The sequence below is a fragment of the Monodon monoceros genome, unplaced genomic scaffold (genome assembly GCF_005190385.1).
Source record: "Monodon monoceros isolate NGI ecotype Baffin Bay Population unplaced genomic scaffold, NGI_Narwhal_1 Super_Scaffold_12, whole genome shotgun sequence".
NCBI classification, from domain to species: domain Eukaryota; kingdom Metazoa; phylum Chordata; class Mammalia; order Artiodactyla; family Monodontidae; genus Monodon; species Monodon monoceros.
The window spans coordinates 94562994-94588271 of record NW_021703768.1 but is presented as its reverse complement, the minus strand read 5'-3'; the positions used below and the strand labels follow the sequence as shown (position 1 = coordinate 94588271).

The window sequence follows — 25278 nt, the reverse complement described above, 5'->3', positions numbered from 1 at the left end:
GATCCATGTAGAGCTCCCAACCAGTAAATATAGTTCTTAGCAGGAGAATGAAACATGGTTTTTTCTTCTGCATTATTTTGCAGTGCCCATTTATTTTACTTAGTCTGATAATTCCTTGGATTAGGGGGCCTGTCTTGGTTTTTAATTGTTTTATATATGATTTTTGTGCTAGGAATATTTAATCTTTGTCAAATCCCTTCAGTTCCCTTCCCCCTGTTTTATTTTTGATAGGCCAAAATTATTATTTTTAGGTTCTCAGATATATAGGTAAAAATGGATGCTACTTAACGACAGGATTTGGGGCTGAGTTTGTGGTGTAATTCTAAGAGGCAATGTGTAGTCCTTATGTTTTTAACGGATTATGGTTTACCAGAAAGGTTTTGATGTACAATTGATTTTAATTTTAACTCAATGTATATTATCTTGTGAAAATGTTTTGAAGCTACTCGAAAGCCTATGCTGATACAGATAAGATTCTGCTTTGTCTGTCTGTGTTGTATTTTAGATACGAGCAAGACAGTGGGCATGACAGCGGAAGTGAGGATACCTGTTTTGATTCTTCACAACCCTTTACGTTAGTTACTATAGGCATGAAGAAATTTTTTATTCCCAAGTCACCTACTTCTTCTAATGAACCTGAAAACCGAGTTCTCCCCATGCCAACAAGTATAGGGGTTTTCCTCGACTATGATAAAGGCAAAGTGGGTTTCTATGATATGGATCACATGAAATGCCTTTATGAGCGCCAAGTGGACTGTTCGCATACTATGTATCCAGCATTTGCATTAATGGGCAGTGGAGGAATTCAGCTTGAAGAACCCATCACAGCAAAATATCTAGAATACCAAGAGACCATGTAGTTTAAGCATCTGATGTGAGCTAGGATAAAAAATGTGAGCAAAATAATGCCTTGGTGTTAAGCTTTGTAACTCATTACATATCATCTAAGTATCCTGTCGCCACACTTGTTTTTTGTGTATGTTTCTTCTTAAAACCGAAAGCCTAAACAGCCTTCCTGCCTTTCACAAACACCGGGAAAAAGGTACTTTTTCATAGTTAACACTGAAATGGTTAACTGGATTATCTTTTTATGCACGGAAAATCTAATTTATTTATGTCAGCTTGTGTTGCTGATACTTACATTCCTTGTTTCGGGGTTGGGGGAAGGGATACAAAAGTATTTATTGTGCTTCTTTTGTGTTTGGTTTTTCATTTTTATATCATGTTTATGTCCTAAGAGAAGATATTTTTTAAATGCCTTCTGGATAGAAATTAGTACTAAGCATTGTGTTGTGCATTCATTTTTAATGGGAAAACAAAGGTATAGATAGGTAAAAAAAGGCCATAGAAACGGTAGTATGTTTAAATGGAAAATTATGTATTTAATATTCAGAATATATTGCCTGGAAAATGAATACTACTGTTTTTTTTTTTTGAAGACCACAAACTGTATTCTTAAGGACATTTTTAAGAGTTCTCTTAGCTGTAATGCCCATACTTGCATGTGTAGGAAACATGGTTTCTTGCAGGAAACACAAAATTCTTGGCTAACACACGAAGCTTTTCACTTCATATGATTTTCTGGGAAATTTTTTTTCTTCAATTTTTTTTTTTTAGTTCCTCTATGAAAATATTTGAGCTGATATCAAATAATTATTTTTCATAAATATTAGTGAAGATACACTGATAATTGTCATATACTTTTGCTTTCTTTTTGTGTCTTGTAATTTTCATTCTTTGGCACAAATATTATATATCAGATTGTTCTGGTTTATGTTCGCATGTTTGAAAAGTTCTTGATACATTTTTAGTGTCATTAAACATATTATAAAATGTGAAGTAACTATCTGGTCAGTTGTATGGCATTTTCTATGACTCAATGATAGTAAGCATTTGTCATATAAGCAAGTAAAAATACAAATTTAATTGTTTAGGAATAATAATTAAAATCATAACGACTGTGTGTACCCTTTTTTAAAGTTAAAATTTCTTTGAATTTGAAGAATCTCATTTTATCTAAATTTTATCTTCATTTTTGGAAGATTCTTTCTTGGGTGGTTTTATTTAAACTGGTTAGTTTTTTTAAAGTTAGAGTATTCAGAAACTAGACTGTTAGGCATTTAGCATTAATCATCTTGGAATTCTTTTGACATATTTTAATTGACTAAACAAAACTCTTAGATCTGTTTTTTTTTTTTCCTTTCTGGTTATATATATATATATATATATATATATATATATATATATATAAATGGAAATCTGCTATTCAGGTTGGTAGCACTAAATTAGCTTTCTTTTCCCTGACTGAGGTAGGAAATATCATGGAGAATTTCAGTGTTTAGTAAGCTTTGTTCCTTTCCCACCTATGAATAGCACTTTATGACGTAGGGTGAACTAAACAAATATGCAGTGTTAACGTAGATCATTGTGCAATAAAGCTGCTAAAGTCACATGTGTGGTAAACTTTGATAGTGTCAAGCCTGTGAAGCACATATTATGTAGACATTTTAAATATAAAGCTTTAATAGGAATAGGAAAACCACTTAAAACATTGTATAGTTGCATATAAATTGTTCTCTTGGACTTCTTTCATTTTTAATAAAAGCTTAAAGTAAGTTAAGTATAATTATAGAAATCTACATTCCAGGAATTCTCTGTGTTTATATGGAAAATAAGAACAGTTTATGAAAAGATGTTTGACTGAATATATTAACTTAGAGCTAAAGTTCTATATAAAATTATTTTGGGCATTTACTAGCTTTAATTCTTGTGGAGATGATCATTAGAAAAGCGTAACATGAAACTAATTTACAGTTGACCCTTGCATAATGCAGGGGTTAGGGGTGTCCACCCTGCATGCGGTTGAAAGTCCGAGTATAACTTTATGGTTGGCCCTCTCCATCCTCGGTTCTACATCTGAGGATCCAACCAACCGGGGGTTGTGTAGTACTGTAGAACATGTTTACTGAAAATAAATCCATGTATAAGTGGACCTATGCAGTTTAAACCTGTGTTGTAGAAGGATCAACTGTCTAAACTGATCTGTTTTTCTAATATTTCTTTTCTGATCCATAATAGGTCAGATTTTGGTTTAGATGAGTGGCCCTTTAGTTCACATTCATACTCTTGGGTTATGGGTCTCTGGTAGTTAAGTTTGAATTGCAGTGAATTGTTACAAATGCTTGATGGGTCTTAATTTTAAAATAAATAAGAGTTGACTCATGCATATCCCTATGATACTGTATAATAACTTAATTCTCATATTCACAATTGCTTTCTTGAAAGTAGTAGAAATTAGAGCTACCTTTGGGGGATTGAACACCATCTGAGCCTGTTAAATCTTTGGACTAGTCCCTGTTATCTGATAGACCCTGACAGTGTATCCCATGTGGGAATATAATCAATTATTGGATTGCTACAGAAAACAATCAAGAACTAGTGTTATAGGCAGGAATACTCTTAAGAAATTATGTTCTACCAAACATTTGCATTCATTTTAAATGAGTTTTACCTGCTTATGGGAATAACATCCCATAAGAGTTGGAGATTGTCTTGGGACTCTTTCGCTTTAAAAATTAAACTTGAAGGAATTTGTTTTTTAAGTTTGATTTGAAACCACGTCATTTCACACGAAGTCTTTAACTCCTGCTGTTATTAGACTCCATGCTGTGCACTGGGTAAAAGGTGAACAAGACAGCCTAGTTAGGTTCCTACTTTTAGGAGCTTAATTTCTAGGAAAGAGAGATGATAAAAATGGAAGGGACTAAGAGAGTGCTTGAGGTGGGAGCTAATACTAGATTTGGTGGTCAGGGAAGCCCCTCTGAGGAGGGTGATAGGAGTTTGACACCTGATCTCTAAGGAGCCAGTATGCAAAAGGGCTAAGTGAAGAACATGTTAGGTATAGTGAACATGAAGTGCAAAAAGACTTTGAGATAATGAATTGGTCAGAGTTCTGGCTGGTGATAGAATTACCCTAGCTGGTTCAATTGAATAGAAGTTAAGAGTTGCTTAGAGATATAGGCAGCCTGAAAGGAAGAAACAAGCAGTGGTGAGAGGCTGGGATAGACTAGCCACAGCCTGAAGCCATTACTGCCTCTAGAGCAAGGGGGTCAAGGGGAAATAGTGATCTCAGGGAGAGTGAGAACAGGAAGGAAGCGTTGCCGTGGGATGCAGCGGTTGCCAAAGATGTGGTGCCCAAGACAGGGAGGGAGTCAGAAAGAAAGATCCTCCACCTGATCTGCTGGGGCTGCCTGTTGACCAAACCCAACTGGCAGCAGCCAGCCAGCAAGCGCTCTCTAGAGATGCACACAGCAGGGATCATCTTCCTGGGGGCAAAGATGGGAAGGCAGGGATCTGGTGGTGGTTGTGCGGGTGGCATAAGGGAGAATAACTGGCACAACTGGGGAGGAGTTTGGTGTATTTGAGGGAAAAGAAGGGAGGCTATGGGCCATTGTGCTGGCTGGCTGCTTCAAGGAGGGTATTTATAATGTTCTGAAATGCTAGAACACATAAAAATGAAAGGAATCATTTTGATTCCTAAAGGGTTAGAAAGCTAATGCACTTTTTCCTTTTAGCTTTTTTTTTAAGTATTTCTCTTCCCCGTTGGCCATTCTATGCTGAGATCATTCATCTTTGAGACTAATGGAGTTGCTTCTTTTCTGAGTTTGCCATCGCTTGTCTGAAATATCTTTGGATAGAGAAGAATAAGTGTTATGGTTAAGAAAAAAGTGCCCTTAAAGTTCTGGCTAGACTGATGCCTGCATGTAGAAGTAAGTTTGTAACATACTGTCAAAATAAAATTGAAATGTGCCATAAGTGAATTATATAGTCTGACTGCCTGTGGATAATAAAAAATACTTTTTTTCCGTAGATTCCTTTGTTTATCTTATCTGAACGCAGTGGTTTGTTAGTTTTTCAAATGCCATACTGCATGCTTTTAGAAGACCTAAAAAAATTCCTTGGTTTTGTTTATGTTGGAATGTGGTTCAGATGAGTTTGAATCTATGCTCACTGGCCAGATTATATGATTGCTTCTGAAGATCTGGTTTCTTTTTTTCTAAGTCTTGGTCTCCTTAAAAGACCTTAAGTCTTTTAAGCACAGAGCTAACGTCCTTTGGAATAGTACACCTGTCATGTGTTATTAAGACTATTGGAGCAACATTGATATTCTAACTTTCTTTCCTTGGTAGAGTGGTGAGTACTGTTAGCTGCTGTAAAAGTATTTTGTCTCTTCTAAGTAATATCTATATAGTATATCTATATATCTCCAAAATAATAAATGCAGGGTTTATAAAGTCAAATAACGGTAAAAGATGCATACCAAAAAACAGAGGCCTCCCAATACCCCACCTCTACGCCTTCCAGTTCCCTAGAGTCAGTGACATTAACTCTTACTTGTTTTTTCTGTATTTATAGTAATGTTCATTTTCTCCTAATAATTTTAGACATTACTCACCAACATCTTATAATATTAAATGAGGATTTTAACTCTCTAAGTAAATATTGTTCAGTATTCAGCTAAGTAGATCTGTTATGTCTACCTTTCTTGTACAACTTTTTTTTTCCCTTGGAGTTAATAAGTGCCTATTTTGTTTACATAATTTTCTTTGGCTCTCTAGCTAAGTTGTCCTACATCTTCCAAAAGCTCTATAAAATGCCTCTAATATGGCATTTTCACAGATCAAACATATTTCTATGTTTTTATTTTTCCTGGGGAACCTCTCCTAGAGCTCTTTGTCATCCTGTTCCAATATGGACTAGTTGGTTCCTCAGCTTGTTACTAGTTGGTTCCTCAGCTTCCCTTTGCCCTTATGCCAGGAATAACCCATCCTTCTCTTCTGAGTTGAACCTCATTTCCTGGATCCTATGTTGTACTTTGACTTGGTTTATGCCCTAGTTTTAGTGAGCATATTCTCCAGTAAGTATCTTGAGAAAAGGTTTGGAGAAGGTAGAATTTTTGGAAATCTTGCATCCTAAAATTTCTTTATTCTAACCTCCCACTTAACCATTTGAAATCATTTTCCTATATTTCAAGACATTGTTCTGTTGTGTCCTAGCACCCAGTCTTGCTATTAAAGTCTGATGCCATTTTGATTATTGAGTTTTTTGTTTGTGACCTGTTTTTCCTCTTTGGAAGCTTTTAGCTTCTGTTTTTCTCTCTGTTGTTTTGAAAATTTATAATGTTTCTTAGTGTGTGTTATTTTCCCCTGTTCCATGTTTTGGAAATTTGTTATTTCCTTCAGTTCTGGGAAGCATTCTTGTATTATTTCTTTGGTGATTTCTTTCCCTTAATTTCATATCACTACCTGTTTGCAACTGTCTTACTAGTGACTATTAGACTACTTCATATTCTTATTCTTTTTGATAGCATCCCGTTCTTGTTTCACTGATGCAGTATTTTTTTTTTTACTACTCTTAGACTTTATTTTTTTGAAAATTTTTTTCCTCCCTTTGTTACTTTATTCATTTGAGTTTTCCACTCTTTTTTCCTGACTTCCCTGTTAGAGCATTTTCTCAATTGTTTGCATGTTTTTGGCTATTTCTATTAAAGATTGAAGCACTAAAGGCTGATTATTGACTATTGGACTTCACTATCACTTAATCAAGTGATGAGGTGGCTTTTGTTAGATTCCAGCCCCCAGATCCCCCAAATCACTCTGCAGGTCTTTCTTCTGGGGATATTCATTTTTCTCCAAAGAAGAGTTCTTCAATCTTCTGTCGGAATAGTGGTCCTTAGGAACTGAGGACTTACTGTCCCTGAATAAGGAACTCTTGCAGTTTTCTTCAGAGACTTTCTCTTCTATCTTCTTTTGAAGTGATTGGTGGTGGTAGTGGTAGAGGCTCAGGTGGAGAGGAGAGAGGTGGAAGGGAGGGTCGTCATCTGATAATATAGGGTGGAGCTGGGAAACTGGAAGGGTGGAGTTTAACTGTTCCTTATATATACTAATTTTCCAACAGTCCCTGTTGGCTCGACTTTCAGAATACTCAGAATCCAGCTTCTCCCACCTCCACCATTACCAACATTCTAACCTGATCATTATAATATTTTCCTAACAGGTCTTCTTTCTTTAGCCATGAATTAGTTGCATAGCTAAGTTCTACTACTAATAAACCCTGAAACCTCTGGATTTAACCAAAATTTATTTCTTGCTCTCACAAAATCTATTGTTGATCAGTAAAGCTCTCCTCCACTGATGATACAGGGATCAGGATCCCTATATTCTGTGACACCACCTTCCGAGCTCACGGTTTCTAAAGTTACTACAGCAGGAAAAGAGCATGGAGGAGTCCCAGCAGATAATAATGCCTCAGCACATGCTTTCCATTCATGTTTTATTGGCTAGAACTAATTGCATGGTGCTAACTAATAGGCATGGGTGTGTTATCTTCTGAGTGCTCAGGAAGAAGACAACCAGATATGAGTGAGGGCTAACAATGTTATACCTCAAGCCCTCACACCGTTACTTTTTCTCCATTAAAAAATCAGAATAAGCCTTTTGAAAAAAAGTGAAACATTTCATACTACTCCTGCTGTTCCAGGTATCTACACGTTCTTCCCTACCTTTGTCTTTTTTTAGATGTCACTTTCTCAATGAGAACCAGGTACCATCCTATTTAAATTGTGCCCACCCCCCCAATACTTTTCATTCCCTGCTTTGTTTTCCAAAGCACTTTTAAATTTAACTTTTGCCTGCATCCTCTAATGCAGCTTCACGAGGGCAGGATTTTTACCCAGTTTTTATCACTGCTGGATCCCAGCACCTTGAGTCTCCCTTGGTTTTCAGCCCAGTGACTCATCTCTGCCTTTGTGGTACATGGTCCCTGCAATTCCTGAGCCCATCCGGGGTCTGTGTGAGTTAATCAGCCTGCTTCTCATGGGCTTCTCCCTCTGCAAACATTTAGATTTGACCTGCCTTTGCTAAGGCATTTGCCATTCCTCCATCTGTTCTCTTTTCATTATAGTTTGCAGTTATAATGTCTCCTAGGTGCACTGTAGTTGAGTTTGCTTTTCAGTTTCTTGTTCATTTTGGGGGTGATTTTCAAGAGGAGGAGGTGGATAGGACTTTGCCATCTTGAAACTAGATAAAGTATTATTTTGGGAATGGTGAGTCCATATAATTAGAATCTTTTTCAGATCTTCATTTTATAATGCTCTAGAAAATAACTCCTTGACTCTTTTAAGTTTTTAAAAAAAATTTTATTTATTTTTGGCTGCGTTTGTTCTTCATTGCTGCGTGTGGGCTTTCTCTAGTTGCAGCGAGCGGGGGCTACTCTTTGTTGCAGTGTGCGGGCTTCTTGCGGTGGCTTCTCTTGTTGCAGAGCATGGGCTCTAGGGCATGTGGGCTTCAGTAGTTGTGGCTTGCGGGCTCTAGAGCGCAGGCTCAGTAGTTGTAGCACAGGGGCTTAGTTGCTCTGCAACATGTGGGATCTTCCCAGACCAGGGCTCGAACCCGTGTCCCCTGCATTGGCAGGTGGATTCTTAACCACTGTGCCACGAGAGAAGTCCCTCCTTGACTCTTAAGGTTTTATTTGTTTATTTTAAATGATGGCGTTATAGTATAGTGTATAGATGTACTTTGTTTGGTAGAAGATATTTTTTTGGAAAATCAATGGTAAATTGAACTTGTATTTGGTGAGTAGATTCAGTATTTTACAAAATCTGAGTGTTTTAAGGTGCTGTATGACACCTTAATTTGTTTTCCCATTTGGATTCTTTGTACCCTAGATGGTCCCTCCATTTTTTTAAACAAAGCACATCTGACTAAGTGGAAATATTTGTATTCCAGAAGTTATTTTCCTGGTAAAATTTCTTGGGTTACCAGTTCTGCCCATATCTTTGACATGTAAGCATTTGAATTCCTTCTTGGAGTGTCCCTAATATGCCTTAAAAATGTCGAGTGACAGGGAGTTCTAAAAACATTTTAAAAATGTTGTAAAGGTTAGTACATTGTGGTACATGTCTAAAGGGTGATCTAACAGTAGTTTGTAGGCTTGGGGGAAAGGAGGGGACTCCATGAGCAAATAAGTTTTGGTGATACTCCATTAAGCAAAATTAGATATTTGATGTGTTTTTGACTGCAGGAATTCTCACAGCATTTACTGCCTATATGACTCAGTCTCAGAATTTTGTGGATCACATGGACCGAGCAGTAGTGTTTAGTATGAAGTTTTGGTTTGGATTTATATCTGAGGTTTGTCATTTAACAATTGTGTGGTCTTAGACAAGTTCATAACCTGTGAGCTTCATCTTATCTGTAAAATAGTTCTAGCACTGTGTACTTAGGTAAATAAGATAATGTATACAAAATAGTTAGCACAGTGTCTTGTATATAGTAAGTACTCACTATATGGTGACTTCACATATACATTCTGCTTTTAAATAGCATTTCTGAAAATAGTATTTAACCTCATAAGATATCTTTTACAAATGCTGGGAATATTTTTGAATACAAAATTGTACTAGGGGACTCAGAGTTTTCAACTGATGTTATTTGCTTTTAATGTCCAAAACCAAACTGCAGAGGTACAGTAGTCCCCTTTTGTCCCCCTTTATCCACATGGGATATGTTCCAAGACCCTCTGGGGATACCTGAAGCTGCAAACAGTACTGAGCCCTATATATACTATGTTTTTTTCCTATGCATACATACCTATGATAAAGTTTAATTTATCAATTAGGCACGGTAAGAGATTAACAACAACAGTAATAAAATAAAACATTTGTAACACTATCCTGTAATAAAAGTTACCTGAATGTGGTCTCCCAAGATATCTTATATTTACCTGTACTCATCCTTCTTGTGATGTTGTGAGATGTTCAAGTGACTACATGATGAGATGAGTGATGTGAGTGATGCAGGTGTTGTGAATATCATTAGGCTACTATTGATCTTCTGACCATATGACAGAAGGAGGATCATCTGCTTTGGGTGATCCTGGATCATCAAGCTGTGATCAGATCGTGGTTGATTTTGGGTGTCAGGAGTGGACAATGTCAATGGTTGAGGGTCCTGGGCAGGATGCAGCAGGACAGCGTGAGATATCATGTTACTCAGAACGGTGCGCAGTTTAAAACTCATGAATTGTTTATCTCTGGAATTTTCCATTTAATATTTTTGGACTCTGGTTGACTGTGGGTAACTGAAACCAGAAACTGTAACTGTGGATAAGGGGGAAACTATTGTATATGAATAATTAACTTGAGGTATAATTCAGCCAGTCAGATAATTCAGTTTTCTCTGAGGTCACGATAATATGGTCCAGGCGTGTTTCTTTGCTGTTACATAAAAATGAGCAAGAGAACGTAAAACACAAAGGAAAAGGACATGTAGTCTGTGTCACTTATTCAGGGTCTCATAAACTCAGTTCACTGTGTATCTCTCAGTGGCTCCTGGAACCTGCTAATGATCTTGTTAATTAAAAAGCAGCAGGTACTGTGGGGCAGTGCTTCTCCAGTGTTAACATGCATATGGATCACCTGGGGATCTAGTTAAAATGCAGATTTTTATTCAGGAGGGCTGAGAAGGAGCTTAAGACTCTGCATTGCTAATTAGCTCCAGGTGAAGCTAACAGTGCTCATCCATAGATCACAGTGTGAGTAGCCGGGCTGTGGAGAGCAGGACGGTTCCTCTGTGCGTGTATGGCTAGGGAGCCGGGAGAGGAGGTATGACAGCATAAAGTTTGCAGTGAAAACTTAGCAGTCTCAGCTCAACTGGAATGGGAACTGTCATCTGAGGTTGGCCTCATGAGATTTACAGGTAAGGCCAAAATTATCTTTTAAAAAAGCTTTGAATCAGCTCGGGCAGTTGGGTAAACATTCAATTGAAATTTCCAAGACACTGGGTCATACAGTATAATAGAGTGAGTTTGGACGTCCCAAATTAAGTGTAGGGGTTATAGAACACATCTATTTAAAACAAACCAGCCAATCTCAACATATATCTGCCAGAATGTGTCTTATATAGAATTTGCTTGATCCTAACCCTTGGTCCTTGGTAATACTAGAATGAGGTAATTGCAAAATACAGCCACGATTAGCTAAAAGATTCGTTAGAATTCATTTATTATCATTTGTTGACTGCTGTATTATAGGAACTTATGCATATTGCTTTATGTAGATCTTATTTTAATTCTCATAACATTCACAAGAATGTATCATTTAGCCTATTTTACAGGTGAGGAAACTTAGAGATTAAATAACTTCCCTAGCATCTCAAAGCTAATTGGTGGCAGAGGGGGATTTGAGTTCAAAACTTATCCCCAAATCTAACTATTGAAACAGTATCCAACTTTCCTGTTAAACCCACTTAAATACTGAGGAATGTTTGCAAGTAAAATGATGACAATAATTGAAAAAATAGGTTCTATCATTAACTGTTAGAAAACAAGTTTTAAATGCATAGAATTTAATTGTTGGATCATTAGATTTTCTAGTCTCTTGTACATAATGCTTTGAAGAATGTCCTTGGTACATGGGTTTGAAAGTGGCCACTCCAGGAGGAATGTACCTGTATATATTTTGTTTCCTCAACTGTAAATGGGAAAAATACCTATCTTGTAAACAAAACAAAACTGGAATTTGAACGCCTTTCTGCTTTGGGGCAGGGCATGTACCCTTCCATTTCAGGATCACTTCTCACCTTTGTAACTTGCCCTGCCTCTGAAAGCCTTTGAGTTTTTCAATGCTCACATAGAGTTTTGAAGAGATGTATTGTCAGTTGGGAAGATGAGAAGTTCTCTGTCTTTTCAGTATCTTTAGTAGACTCAGCTTTTATGTATTTTCGAGAGAAACCATACCCGTGAAGTTTGTAATGCAGATGGTTTGGCAAGGAATCTGGTGGTAAGAAATCTTTTTCATAGGCAATTTTCAGATTTATATAATCAATTCTAAAATGGATGGAGTTATTAGATTACAGTTAAGGAAAATCTCGTTATCTACAAAGTTTAGATTTATTCTAGGTAGCCCCTTGCCTTGCCATTATTAGAGATGTGTGTACCTTAGTGACAGTGCCCAAATCTGTCTTTATTATTTGCTTAGTCTACAGTACCCTTTGCCTTTTCCCTTTACCCTAAAATGTAAGTTGCTTCAGAAAAGATTTTAATTTAATCTGTGAATAGTCTCAGTTGAGTTCTTTGAGATCATTTCCCTAACTCCTCCAAAGACTTTTTTGTTTCATCGGTTTTAATTCAACCAACGGCACAACCACTTCTCTCCAGTTTTCCAACCTGTCCACAGTTCATTTGTACGTAGTTAGTAAAATTACTTTATACTTTTAAAAGGTTACTTGCGAAACTAGAAAGGTTTCCAGTCTATATTAACTTCCTTCTCTTTATGTGTTGGCATTCCACTGATGTATAGTTTAATTTAGGGGCAACTGAAGTTAAAAAAAGTATTGATTTAAACAAAATAATCACATCGAAGATAGTCCAAAATATTTTGATGAGGGAGGTAAATGAAATAAAGGGCAATTATTTGAATCATTTGCATCAGTTCCTAATTTATCTAGGAATGTAATTGACTCACCTGGACTTAAATTATGGCTTTTAATATTCTTGGATTATGTTGGCCCATGAGTTTGACATTTTTTTGCCCAAATGATCATTTTTCTAACGATATTTCCAAGTCTTTCCAACCTAGATTCCCTGTGAATAGGGACATGAAACAGCCTTTGGCAGTTAGATGACTTTAGGTTTGGATCTAGACATCTGAGGAATCTATGCTTGTATTAATAGAAGAGATGGGTGCAGTATGACAAAGAAATGCAGACTGAAGGATTAGGTTCTTACTGTAAAAAGACAACTGAAATTAGGCTGCCTATCCTGGTCTCCTGTACTAAGAGACTAGATTGCAAATGAGTTAAATTTGAAGAGATCAGATCTCTTAGAAACAGTTAACTCTTTAGAGAAAAAATAGAGACTCCAGATCATTGCATTTTTCTCCTACTGACATTCTGGGAGAGGATCTTGAGTCATTTTGGACCATCTGTGTTTGCTTTTGGTGTTTTAGGATTTTCCAATTCCAGCCTATTAATTGATTAACACTAGGAACATAGTGAAGCCCTGGGGATTATCCTAATCCCTTAGGTGCTCGCATCTTTGCACGCGACTTCAGTCATGGTTCCACAGTTTATTTTCTCCAGCCTGTACCTCTCCTCTGTGTCCCAAATCCATTTATATAACCGCCTACTTGCCATGGACACTGGATGTCTCAAGAGTTTCTCAAAACTAAGCTGCAGTTTCCCAGGGCTCTTGACCCTTGCTCTCCCCAACTAGGCAATTCATTTTAAAAGGAGAGCTATTAATTTTTTTAAAAAAAGAATAGTGGGTTAGAGAGATAATTTAGATAGAGGGTCCTTTTGGTATCCTCAACTGCTCATCAAAGTGCACCAGAAAATCATGTCAGCAATTCGCCATCCCACTTCTGAAAGCCTGATAAATCATAAAGAATAATGGCTTCTGTGGTAAATTCTCCCCACCTCCCTGCCTCCTGTCAGTGTTGCTGACTCAGTTGGTCTCCTGGACTTTGGCAACAATGTCCTCATTTGGCATGCTTTCTGGACCCACTGCCTAGGGATTGTGGTGAGATGTAAAGAACTCTGGAACGAGGTAGACAAGTTCAATTCGCAGATCCACTACTTTTTAGGGAGTAACCTCCGCAAAGTGTCATAACCCCTCAAACTACCGTTTCCTCACCTGTAAGATGAAAAAATACCTATCTTGTAGAGCTTGTGAAGATTAGATGAAGTAATGTATGCCTGGTGTATAAACAATATTAATTCCCTCCTACTTTCACAAACGGAGCAAATGTCACAAAGTCCCAGTTTCTCTAGAAGCCCCTGGGTTTCTCTATAATTCTCTCGCACAGTGGAATATACTCGTTGGCTCCCTTCAATAACATGAGATTCTCGTTTGATCTTGGTAGATTGAGGAAGTAAGATTTTTTTTCTTCTGTTTTCCATTTTGTTGTTGTTCTCCTTTAGTCAAATGTCCTATCAATAGAGTATGTTCAAAGAAAAATGAATTTTTTCATTGTAATTTAACAATTTTATTTTTCTAGCTAGACCAATATCTTGAATTAGATGATAAAAAGTTGTCTTTACATTGTTGTTTTGCTTCTATTTACAATTATCTTGGAATTACCTTTTGAGGTAAGTTTCCGCTGTAGCTTCCTTGGCATAGTGTCTGGCATATAATAGGTGCTCAGCAAATTCTAGACCCCATCAGCCTGTGGTACAACTGTCATCATGTCAACAATAATATCTAGGGACTTCCCTGGTGGTCCAGTGGTTAAGACTCCTCACTTCCACTGCAGGGGATACGGGCTTGATCCCTGGTCGGGGAACCAAGAACCTGTGTGCCATGTGGCATGGCCAAAAAAATATATATATATACCACCCAAATTATAATGACAACCTGTAGACTGACAGTATCAGACGTATACTCAAGATCAGGTTTGCTTCTGTATTTCACTGTCAGTGAGCAAAAGACTAGAATAGACACTTCACAAAAGAGGAAATCCAACAATGCATGTTTGGAGATATGCAAAACAAGATCACACTGAGATACCACTAACACATCAGATTAGCAAACATTTTAAAGTCTGACAATAACAAGTACTTGCAAAATTGTGTTACTAGGAACTCATACGTGGCTGGTGAGATGGTAGATAGGTACAACCATTTTTGGACAGTAGTTTTATTATGTCATAAATTTGAAGATTTGCATATCTAATGCTCTAGCAATTCTACTCATAGGTCTATGTACTAGAGATTTCATTCTCATGTCCATCTGGATACCTGTACGAGAAAGCTCATAGTCCCAAACTGGAAACGACCCAGATGTCCATCAACAACAGAATGAAGAAATAAATTATGAAACATTTGTATGTGGGATACTATAGAGAGCAATGAAAGAGAACTACATCTAACATATAACAAAGTGAGTGAATATCACAGTGTTGTGCAGAAGAAATACAGTGATATACGTCTGCATATTTGTATCAAGTTCAAAAACAGACACACATTTGCTAGAACATAAGCCCCATGAGGGGAAGGATCTTATTTCAAATGCCTAGAACAGAGACTCTGGCCCAAGTGACCTTAACCATATTGTTCAGGTATGTATATGTGGATATCAAAAAAGATAAGCCCTTAACATAAAAGTTAGGGGAAGGTTACCTCTAGGGATGTGGGCAGAAGTTATGACTGGGAAGGAACTAATAGGAAGGTGTCTCCGGAAGTGCTGGTAATTTCTTGACTTAGGTGGTGATTATAGGAGTGTTCACTTTATTATTTAAACTATACATTTGTTTGTTCTTTTTTTTTTACTGAAGTATAGTTGATTTACAATGCTATGCCAATCTCTTCTGTACAGCAAGGTGACTCAGTTATACACATATGTACGTTCTTTTTTTATATTCTTTTCCATTATGGTTTATCATAGGATATTGAATATAGCTCCCTGTGCTATACAGTAGGACCTTGTTGTTTACCCATCTTAAGTGTAATAGTTTGCATCTACTAACCCCAGCCTCCCAGTCCATCCCTCTCCCTCCCCCCACCCCCCTTGGCAACCACAGGTCTGATCTCTATGTCTGTGAGTCTGCTTCTGTTTTGTAGATATGCTCATTTGTGTCATATTTTAGATTCCACATATAAGTGATATCATATGGTATTTGTCTTTCTCTTTCTGACTTCCTTCACTTAGTATGATCATCTCTAGTGGCATATACATTTGTTTTATGTGCTTTCTTATATGTGATGTTTCACAATGAAATAGCTAATGCAACAGCCTTCCAATTTACTTGGTTTCATTTTTACATGCTTATTTTGGAGCATAGTTGAGAGGAAGGGGCATACGGGGACTTGGGGAAGATCCCATGGCAACTATTCTCCCTGGGACTGTATGTTAATGTTGTGAGGTCAGATTGACACTGGTAACCATACAGCTTTTCATCGTCTGCACCAGAACATCTTTGTAGATGCTTAGGCACTGCAGACCTGGGTTCGATTCCCGCTTTACCACCTACTGGCTGTGTAATGTGGGAAACCCATAGCGAGGCAGGTTCCTCAGCTGTGAAGTGTGCATGATAGGAGCCACCTCATAAGGTTGCAGTAATTAACTGAGGATTAAGATAAACCGTGTAAGCCATTTTCACTGTGGGGGCCTCTGCTAGTCCATGGGGTGCTTTTGTGTGAATTAGAAGAGGCACCCTCCTCCTCACAGACACTGCCTTGGGGGGTACACAGCTTGGTGAGCAGATGACACCATTGTGTCAGTTATAAAAAGAGGCAGTGCTGAGTGTGGGCCCCTGAGCTGAGTCCTGCTGTGCAGTAAATAAACTGCAGAACTCTCTGCATCCGCTTTGGCGTTTTGCAAAGGGTACATGTTTAGTGTAACTGCCGTGATATAGATGCAAATTGCTATCCACTCCAAACATGAGCTGTGTACAAGCAATCAGCTGAATTACCGTGGTGGAAACAGAGCCTCAATTCTTCCTGTTGGAGAAGTTTTTTACACCACCTGGAGGAATCGTTTTCTGTCAATTCTATTATGATGTTTTAAAATACAACTTCACTGGAAAGAACAATGTTTGGGGATTCTCCAGACCGTTGGCTCTGGTCTCAGAGCTGGATCTGGAAGCTCTGAAGAGTAACTGATTTTCAGTTTCCTCACTGACACAATGGGAGTTGAACTGAAACTGTGGTCCATTGACCTGCTAGGTGGAAGCCAGGGGTGCTTTGGGGTTAGCAGAACAAGTTATGGTGAGGGTGGGGGCAGTGCTGAATGGGTAAGACCGGGAGTCCTTCACACGGAAAATCACACGTTCTAACTGTTCAGGTAAAAATCAGAATTCAGTGACCACTCTTGGGAGTTTTTTTTTGTGTGGCACGCGGGCCTCTCACTGTTGTGGCCTCTCCCGTTGCGGAGCACAGGCTCCGGATGCGCGGGCTCAGCGGCCATGGCTCATGAGCCCAGCCGCTCCGCGGCATGTGGGATCTTCCCGGACCGGGCACGAATCCGTGTCCCCTGCATTGGCAGGCGGACTCTCAACCACTGCGCCACCAGGGAAGCCCAGTGTCTGTGTTTTAATCTCTGATAGATATTGGGTATGCCCATAAGATTTTGATGGAACAGGCTCTTTTACTTAAACAGAAATCAAATGACATTTAACAATAGCAAAAAACCCACTGAAATTGTGTCCCTGAGGTGATTTAGAATACAGCTTCTGCCAAACCTCCCTTTCTCTCTAGTGCCCACACAAGGTCAGAGTGTAAGGCTGGTACCAGGAGAAATTCTGGAGATACAGGCTCTTTGGTGATGCTCAGTTGTGTGTGGTTTATCTTCCAAGCTCCCAACTCCCTTGTTATCCACCACTGAAAACTCCAGAAGATGTGACAGCCAAGGATCTCCAATTGATGTGAGACATCTGTGGTGTCATTTCCCAGGCACTCCTCCCATGATTTAACTTTCCTTTTGTAACCCCTCCTCCACGCTCCACGCTCCCCATCCCCCGGCCTTACTCCTGTGCCACTGAAGAGCTTTCATAGTGGCTGTCTGTACTTCTTTTCTTCCCACCATTTCTTGAACATATCCCATTCTGGTTTCCGTCCCCTCCATTCAGGGATGGATGCAGGTTTTGTGGACCTGAAGCTTATACGATTTTCTGGGTGGGGAAGCCTCTGTAAGAGTATCAAATTATGAATACAAAACTAGGCATGAAAATAAATATGTGGAATGAGAAAATAAGTCACAACAAATTAAGAATTTTAAAAAGCTGGTAGAGGTCACAAACATTACAAAATCCAAAAAAAATTTTTTTTATTAAGTGTCTGACGCACTTGTATATAACTTGTCCCTTACCTTTCTTGGTTCTGCATGTTCTCTGTTTCCTCACATGACAAAATTCTGTAATATAATTTTCTACCGAGAGAATATAAAGACAGTTTAGTCTTTCCTCTAGAATAATTGACCAACATTTGTTTCTATTATTGGTACTTGGGATACATAAAACATACAACTTGACGTAAAGTTACCTCCATCGTTTGTATTATTGCTACAGGTTTGTACTCAACAAACATAGGGACTCTGATAAACTCTATCTTACGTGATTCACAAAAAAGCAAATAAATAGCCTATATTAATAATTGTCTTCACAGCAATATAAAGTATATTCTTGACAGGAGAGAATTTCCATTTTGACAATGTGTTGATGAAAATGAACACCCTGCTTATAAATGGGAACTTTGCACAGACTCATTTCTCTCTCCATGTATTTTGAGCCTTGTCTCTCCCACCACCCAAATACTCCATGTGCGGGTTGCTAAGCCCAGCGGCCACTCATCATTCCTCTTCTGTCACCAGGACTGGGTCACTCCCTTCCCAGGGAAACACTTTTTCTCTTGGTTGCCACAACTTCATATTCTCCTGGGTTTTTCCTTTTCATTGGCGGTTCCTTCTCCATCTCCTTTGTGTGCCGCGGGGCTCAGTACTGGCTGTTGCTGGTTTATACTCTCTGGTGATCACATCCAGCCTTATCATTGCATGTACTGGTTAGAAAATGGTGCCTCCCAAATTTATACCTCTGGTCTGGACCTCTCCCAGAGCTTGAGACATGTAAGTTATTTACCTACTTGCTATCCTGCTTGGATTCAAATGAGCATCTCAAAAAATCAGTATGTTCAAAATGAACCCCAATTCCAAAGCTGTCTTCCCCAATTTTGCAAATGCCTCCACCGTTACTCAGCAGGTTGCTCTAAAATGAAGGAGTCATCATTTGATTTCTCTCTCTGCTTCTCATACACATCAGTCCACTGGCAAGTGCTGTCAGTCCTACCCTCAAAATATATTCTGAATCTGACCATTTCCCCTCCGCCTCCCCCTCCAGCCACCCTAGTTCAAGACCTTCACTATCACTGCCTGAGCTGGTGTCCTTGCTCCCCAGCTGGTTCCCTACTTCCACCCTTGCCCCTTACAGACAGTTTTCCTTCATCCCCTGCTTAGAGTCCTCCAGTGCCTTCCTGACACATTGAGAACATAATTCAAAGCCTTACCATAATCTGCAAGACTCCACATCAGTGGCTCTCAGAGTGTGGTCGCCAGGCCAGCAGCATGAGCATCACCTGGGAACTTGGTAGAAATGCACATTCTCAGGCCCCACCTATTGAAGCAGTAACTCTGAGGGTGGCCAACAACCTGTGTTTCCAGCCACCCTCTGGGTGGCTCCATGGGTCTGCATGGGCTGGCCCGTGGCCTGTGCTCTGCCCTCAGCTCCTAGCCCGGCCCCTCACTCTTCCCTCTCCTATTACTGGAACATGACAAGTGAAATCCTCCCAGCTTTGGCACTTGTGGTCCCCCAGCCCACCCCCTCCTCCCCAGCCCCGTGGGTGGCTCCCTCCTCACTGTAGGCAGGGCTGTGCTCAAGGGTCATCTCCTCAAAGGGCTTTCCTTGGCCACCCTTCCAACATCACTTGTCCTGTCCCCTTGGCCCACCGCTGCATATTTTTCTTCATTGCCCTTGTCGCCACCTGTCATGACTTCTTTGTGTATATCGTCTCTCTCCCTGACTAAAATGTAAGCTCTATGGGGCTAGGGATTTTGTCTGTCCCCATCCAGGCTATCTCCAGCACCTAGAACATCCTCTAGCACTTAAAACACTCAGTAAATACTTGTTGAATGAATGAATGTACCGATGTTATTGAATTAGTGCAGGGGCCACTTCTCACCTCTCCCTCTTTTCTTCCCCAGTGAGGATCTTAGGAGTATACCCAGTTCCTCTATTAAGTTGACTTGTGTGGACCTTAACCCAGTTTAGGTGCATTTTTTTTCGTAGCCACAAACCTAAGAGTACGGTGATGAAGTGGAAAAGGCCTCAGGTTTAGTGTCAATCAGATTGGTTTTTTCGTTGCCTTCTGACTCCACCCCAGTTGCTGACTTTGGGCAGGGGTTTGAGCCTTAGGAGCACCGGTTCCTCCCTCGGTGAAATAGGGGCAATAACACCCACACTCAAAATGGAGATAAATTGAGAATTAAATGCACGCAAGTCACCTTTTACAGTGCCTGATATGGGTAGGTGCTAAAGAATGTTAGTTTTCTTTCGAATTTAATGTTCTTGGTTTCTGAACAAGGGAGATATCCCCAGAAAGGTAATGGGAATGGCCTGAATATCCCTGGGTTGGTGGGAGGTGGTTTAGAATGAGGAAGATTCTCAGCTGTTTGGAATGCTCAGTTCAAAGCAATTCTTCTGAGGTGGTCAGCATCTGGAGGCTTTGCAGACTTTCTCTCTCTTTTCTCAGAAAAGCTTTCTTGCCTTGCCTGAGGGGCTAACTGATCTGTGACCAACTGTCCTCACTGTTAAAACCCAGCAAGGTGTGCAAATACTGAGAAGGGCCTGCAGCGGCTGTGGTGAAATTGGAAACCCACTGCTGGGGCAGTTCATTCATCTTGTGAAACGGGTGGGTTTGTGAAACTCTGGAGAGGCCCCAAAGACTGAGGTTGAGTGGGAGGAGTTAAGACCTTCTAGGCTTGTCCATTATGTGTTTTAGGTGGGCCTTATCTAAGCCAGTAAATCACACTTTAGCAATCACCTTACTCTGGAGTCCAGAGGCATTTTCCTCTGAGCCATATGCCTTCCAGATGTGCCTGTGAGTATGCATACCCAGCGGAAGCCTGGCTGGCGCAACTGGAATGGCTCAAAATGTGCATTTTCCCCCTCCCAGGTCTTCCCGTTTTAGGGTTCTCACCTCAATCTCCATCTCAACTCTCCTTCCCTTCGGGTCTGACTCTAAGTTGAAAAACATCCTCCCCAAAAGGTGATAGTTGCAAAAGATTTTCGATTGATAGCCTTGTTGCTATTTGCATAAGAAACCAAAGGCCTTTGAGATCTCGATGAATTGAATTTCAAAGGTTGAATTTCAGTGGAGGAAATTAGGGACACGCTCTCCACTGGAAGCTTCTAGGGTCCCTCAAATTACAGTATGGGTATCTGCTTCTGTGTGGTTTTCAGTCCCTGAGGAATACAAGGTGCTGCTTTCCTTTGTGCTATATGAAATCTTGGGCTTTGCTGTTGCTTTTATTTTTATCCAAATAATTATCTCACATTTTATTCTGTGATTATTTCCAAGCTTGCCAAAACAAACCAACCTATAGAACTGTCAAATCATAGCTTATTAAAAACAGAGCTATTATTGAATGATTTCCTTATTATTTATTTTCCCCATAGCTTGCCAGGACTTTGTTAACTTTTGGAAAGCCCTAGGTCACAAGGCTTTATGTTTAAATATACGACTCCAGCCCCAGCATAACACTTTCCTTTCCTTATTTTGCTCAGTGTAAAACCATGGAAATGAGCCAATGCTTTTCCTGGATTCCTTCACAAAATCTAGCAGTTCCACTGCCATTGATAAATGCTGACTTCTTAAAGCATTTAAAGTTTTCTCTTAGGTCAGCATAGAATTCCAAATATTTGCTGAGTGCTGACAATCTCAAATATGTTGGTGAAGTTATGAATAAAGATTATTCACCATCTGTCTCCTGTTTTAGTTTATTAAAGATATTAACCCTTTGTCATAGTATATATTACAAGTGTTTTTTCCAGTTTATTGTTTAACTTTTGACTTTCTTTTTATGGAGTGTCTTTTCCCCCCCAGTTGTCTTACATTTTTATATGGTAAATTTTAAAATCCTTTTCATTCATGGTCTGGTCTGTGACATACACTAATCGGTTTTCTCTCAGTAAAAAGGAAGATTTCCATTGACAGAAGCCATTTTTTTGTGGCTTAGGTACCTTCTGCCCTGTTGGACTCAGAAGGTGGGTCAGAATTGCTCGGAGTCTGTGGGGTAGTGAGTTTTGTTACTGAGTATCCCAACATAGAGGTCAGGCTTTTCTTCCAAACTGCGGTTGGTTTACAAAGGTTGTACATGGTTAGTCTAGCTTCTCCCATCTAGGCTTTCTAAAGCCACAGCAGAATCAGCTGAGCTTCCCCAGCCTTCTCTCTGGGAGCAAATGACCAGCTTTGGGGAAAAGGACTGGCAGGACCCAGGATGTGATGATCTTGTGGTTTGTGACTGCTGAGAACTTTGAGAGCAACGCTCTCATTAGAACCCTCAGCACCTTGACGCTATTGGTCTCCCTCCTTGAGAGACTTTCTTCCTTCAACTCCAACAAAGCAGTGGTCAATCTCTCTATTCTCTTTCTAAGCATATGTTTTCACATGCTTTTGGTTGTAAACAGAATAAACAGTTGTCTTTCAGTCAACATTATAATGCATATGTCTTTTCATATTCCTATATACTTATCATTTTCATTGACCACATATTATTCTATTAATTGGATATATCAACATTTCCTTCACTTTCTGGTCCTAGGCTGGATTTCCCCTAAAGTAGAACTTAGTCAAGGATTTGGGAGTTAAGAAGTTGATTTGGGAGGTGATCCCAGAAAGCACTCAGAAGGAATGGGGAAGTGAGACAGGAAAAGGAAGAAAACAATTTGGGTGGCATTAATCAAGGGTGACATCTGGGGGTAACTGGGGCTCAGTCTCATTGGGATCCCTCTAAGAAACTGTGTGAAACACAGCTCAGAATTGTGCCACCGAAAGGTGAGAAAGCTGGGGTCGTTATCAACGCCTCTCATTGGTTGAGTCACTCCGGGGTTGTTAACTCCCTGGTACTACCAGCTTACCCCACGTGGGAGAGCCAAGCACACTTCCCTTGGTGGGAAAGCCCTCAGACTCAGAGAGATGCAGGAAGCCAGTGGAACATGCGGGAATTATCATTTTCACATGACCTCCGGGGTGTGTCAGGTGATAAGAGCAGGGCATGGATACATCTTCCCTGGTGCCTCCCTTGTACTGCTCATCATCATGCCCCACATTAAGTCACTCTGGCACTGATTCTTCTCCAACATGGTTTTTAGTCATATCTCTAATATAAGAACTTAACAGCAGGAGAGTTGGTAGGGCACTGCTGTGGTGTTCCCTAGGCTAAGATGATATTCATCCTCTCCCTCACAGGTGCTTATACTGGATTCTCCTTGCCTTTGGTTAACATTTTCACTGTAGATTGCTAGCTTGATGGGATGACACAGACCTTCTGCCCTGCTGAGACTCCCTGGTTATTTTGCCCTTGTAAGGCTGTGGAAGCATTAAGAGACACCCCAGTGGATCACCCATGTTCTCAGGCATATTCCTTCCTGCCCCCATTATGTGGTACCCACCTTATCATAATCACAGCCTACCCCTAGTAGTATATGAACTCCTATAGAGGAGCCCCAGATGGCCAAGGGGCAGTGGTAACTAGGTTCAGTGGAATTCTATACTGTGTCCCCTCACATGTGTATTCCACCCCCATGGACTCTAACTTCTATATCCCCCAAAACCTGAAGTTGCAAGGACAGTAAGCCGCAAATCCACAAGTGGCTCACTGGAAGTGACGGAGAGAGGGTCATTCTACTGTTACCCCTTAGTTCCCAGATCAGTGTATTCTAACTATCGGGACGCTGACCTCATAAGAGTTATTGATTCAATGCTTATACCTCATATTGAAGGCCACACCCCAACTTCATCAGGTGTCATTCTCAAGTTAGTACATGAGCTGTGCCTTTAAGAGGTCATTTCAGTGTTCTATCAGGCAGGCAGCCTTCTAGGTGGAGTGGTAAATGATAGGGCCAGTAGATCCTCTGATCACGTGTCCATTGTTGCATTGCTGTAAAGTGGGTTCCTGGGTCCAAGAAGAAGTTATATGGGATCCCACACTTGTAAATCAGATACTCCGTGAACTCTCTGATAGGCAGCATAAGCAATGAAGGCAAACCTCATACTTGGAATACACGTCAATCCTAGTAAGGATGAATCACTATCCTCTCTAGGGTAGAAGGAGGTCAATGAAATCAACTTGCCGCCAGATGACCTGGCCTCCTTCGGAATGTATCATATCAAGGGCTCAACATTAGTTTCTGCTGCTAGCATTTATCAGAGGGAATAACTAGTTATCTTTAATAAGAAGGCACCCATGCTACTGGGCCTATGCATAGCTTCCATCCCTGCCACTCTGAGTACTCCATTATGAACCTGTTGTGTAAACGCTTGAGGTGCTCAAGGACAGAGGCTCGCTGTCATCCATGGGATGAGCCTTTCTGTACATCATCTCATGGTGGATGATCTGGTGATGGACATGGATCTGATTCACAGTGACCTACATTTTGTGCCCATTCCCCTTTCTCCAGACCTCCTCGTGTCTATTTCTGAATATTGTTCTCTTGCTCCTTCTAGGCCCCTGACCAACATACTGAGTCAGTCGCCACTGCCCAGGAGTTCTTGAATATCCTGACTTCTGATTGCTTCTCCCTCCACACAAAGTTAATGACCATGTGTGCTGCTTGGAGGATTTCCCGGGGTGCCCTGTACTGTGGTAGCAGTACATTTTTATGACCTACCCATGAACCAGGCCTGTTATTCTTTTTTTCCTTTTTTTATCGGCTGGTGTTTGGGAATCTCTCACAGGATCATAGATAAGAACTAAGGGAGGGACAAGAGTTTGGCAGCTTAGGGTCTGGATCATCTTTTTGTGTAAATTTGTTGTGTCTTCCATTCTGTTTGGGCTCAGTCCTAAAAGTAGCACTTCTCTTGTACCAGCCACTCATGTTGTGCCTGCCTGACCTTAGGACTTCATGGATCTGACCACACCCAGCTCCTGAATGGCAGCTCCGGTCACGCGGTCTCTTGATTTTCTGTGGTCAGCCATTCAGCCTCTAGCAACATGTTAGAGCTGCTTTCCAAATGGTGAACTGCTATTTGCTTTGCTGTGATTCTTCCATTGGGCTTTTCCAAAGACTCCATATAGGAAGTTTATATGAGAGGTGGTTACAGAAATTACTATGAGGGATTGTGGGAACAAGATAAGGAAAGCCACTAATGAGCCATGGACAACCAGATCTTCATTGTGCTGGGGACCACGTGAGAAATTTGTTTGGAGCATAGCTCTGAGTTGTCCCACTGAGGGTCAGGAAACCAGGACATTTATCCACTAACCTTCCTCCTTCATTGGGGCATTCAATCCTCACACTTCATCTTATACAAGTAGGTTGACACGCTCCCATGGCCTGATGGCACCCTCTGGGCATAGAGATGCCTGAAGCCAGCAGTGGGAATAAGAACCACCTACAAGTGCCCTCCAGGGTGAGCTGAGGTCATTAACACAGGGTACCATAGCATCGGCTTTATGCTTCTCTGTTTCTATCAACTCTTACTCCTTTCACAATGAATACAACACAGTGCCTCC

At 40.2% G+C, this 25278-nt stretch overlaps 1 protein-coding gene across 4 annotated transcripts in view; it reads left to right on the top strand.

Annotated features, from left to right (window-relative positions):
* TRIM36 (tripartite motif containing 36) overlaps positions 1–1335 on the top strand; it is a 52329-nt gene extending 50994 nt beyond the window's left edge. For all 4 annotated transcript variants that reach the window (XM_029217699.1, XM_029217700.1, XM_029217702.1 and 1 more), the window contains one exon: positions 506–1335. In XM_029217699.1, coding sequence (XP_029073532.1) covers positions 506–860 — 355 coding nt within the window. In that variant the 3' untranslated portion in view covers positions 861–1335. The remainder of the gene's footprint in view (positions 1–505) is intronic.
* The last annotated feature ends 23943 nt before the right edge of the window (positions 1336–25278 follow it).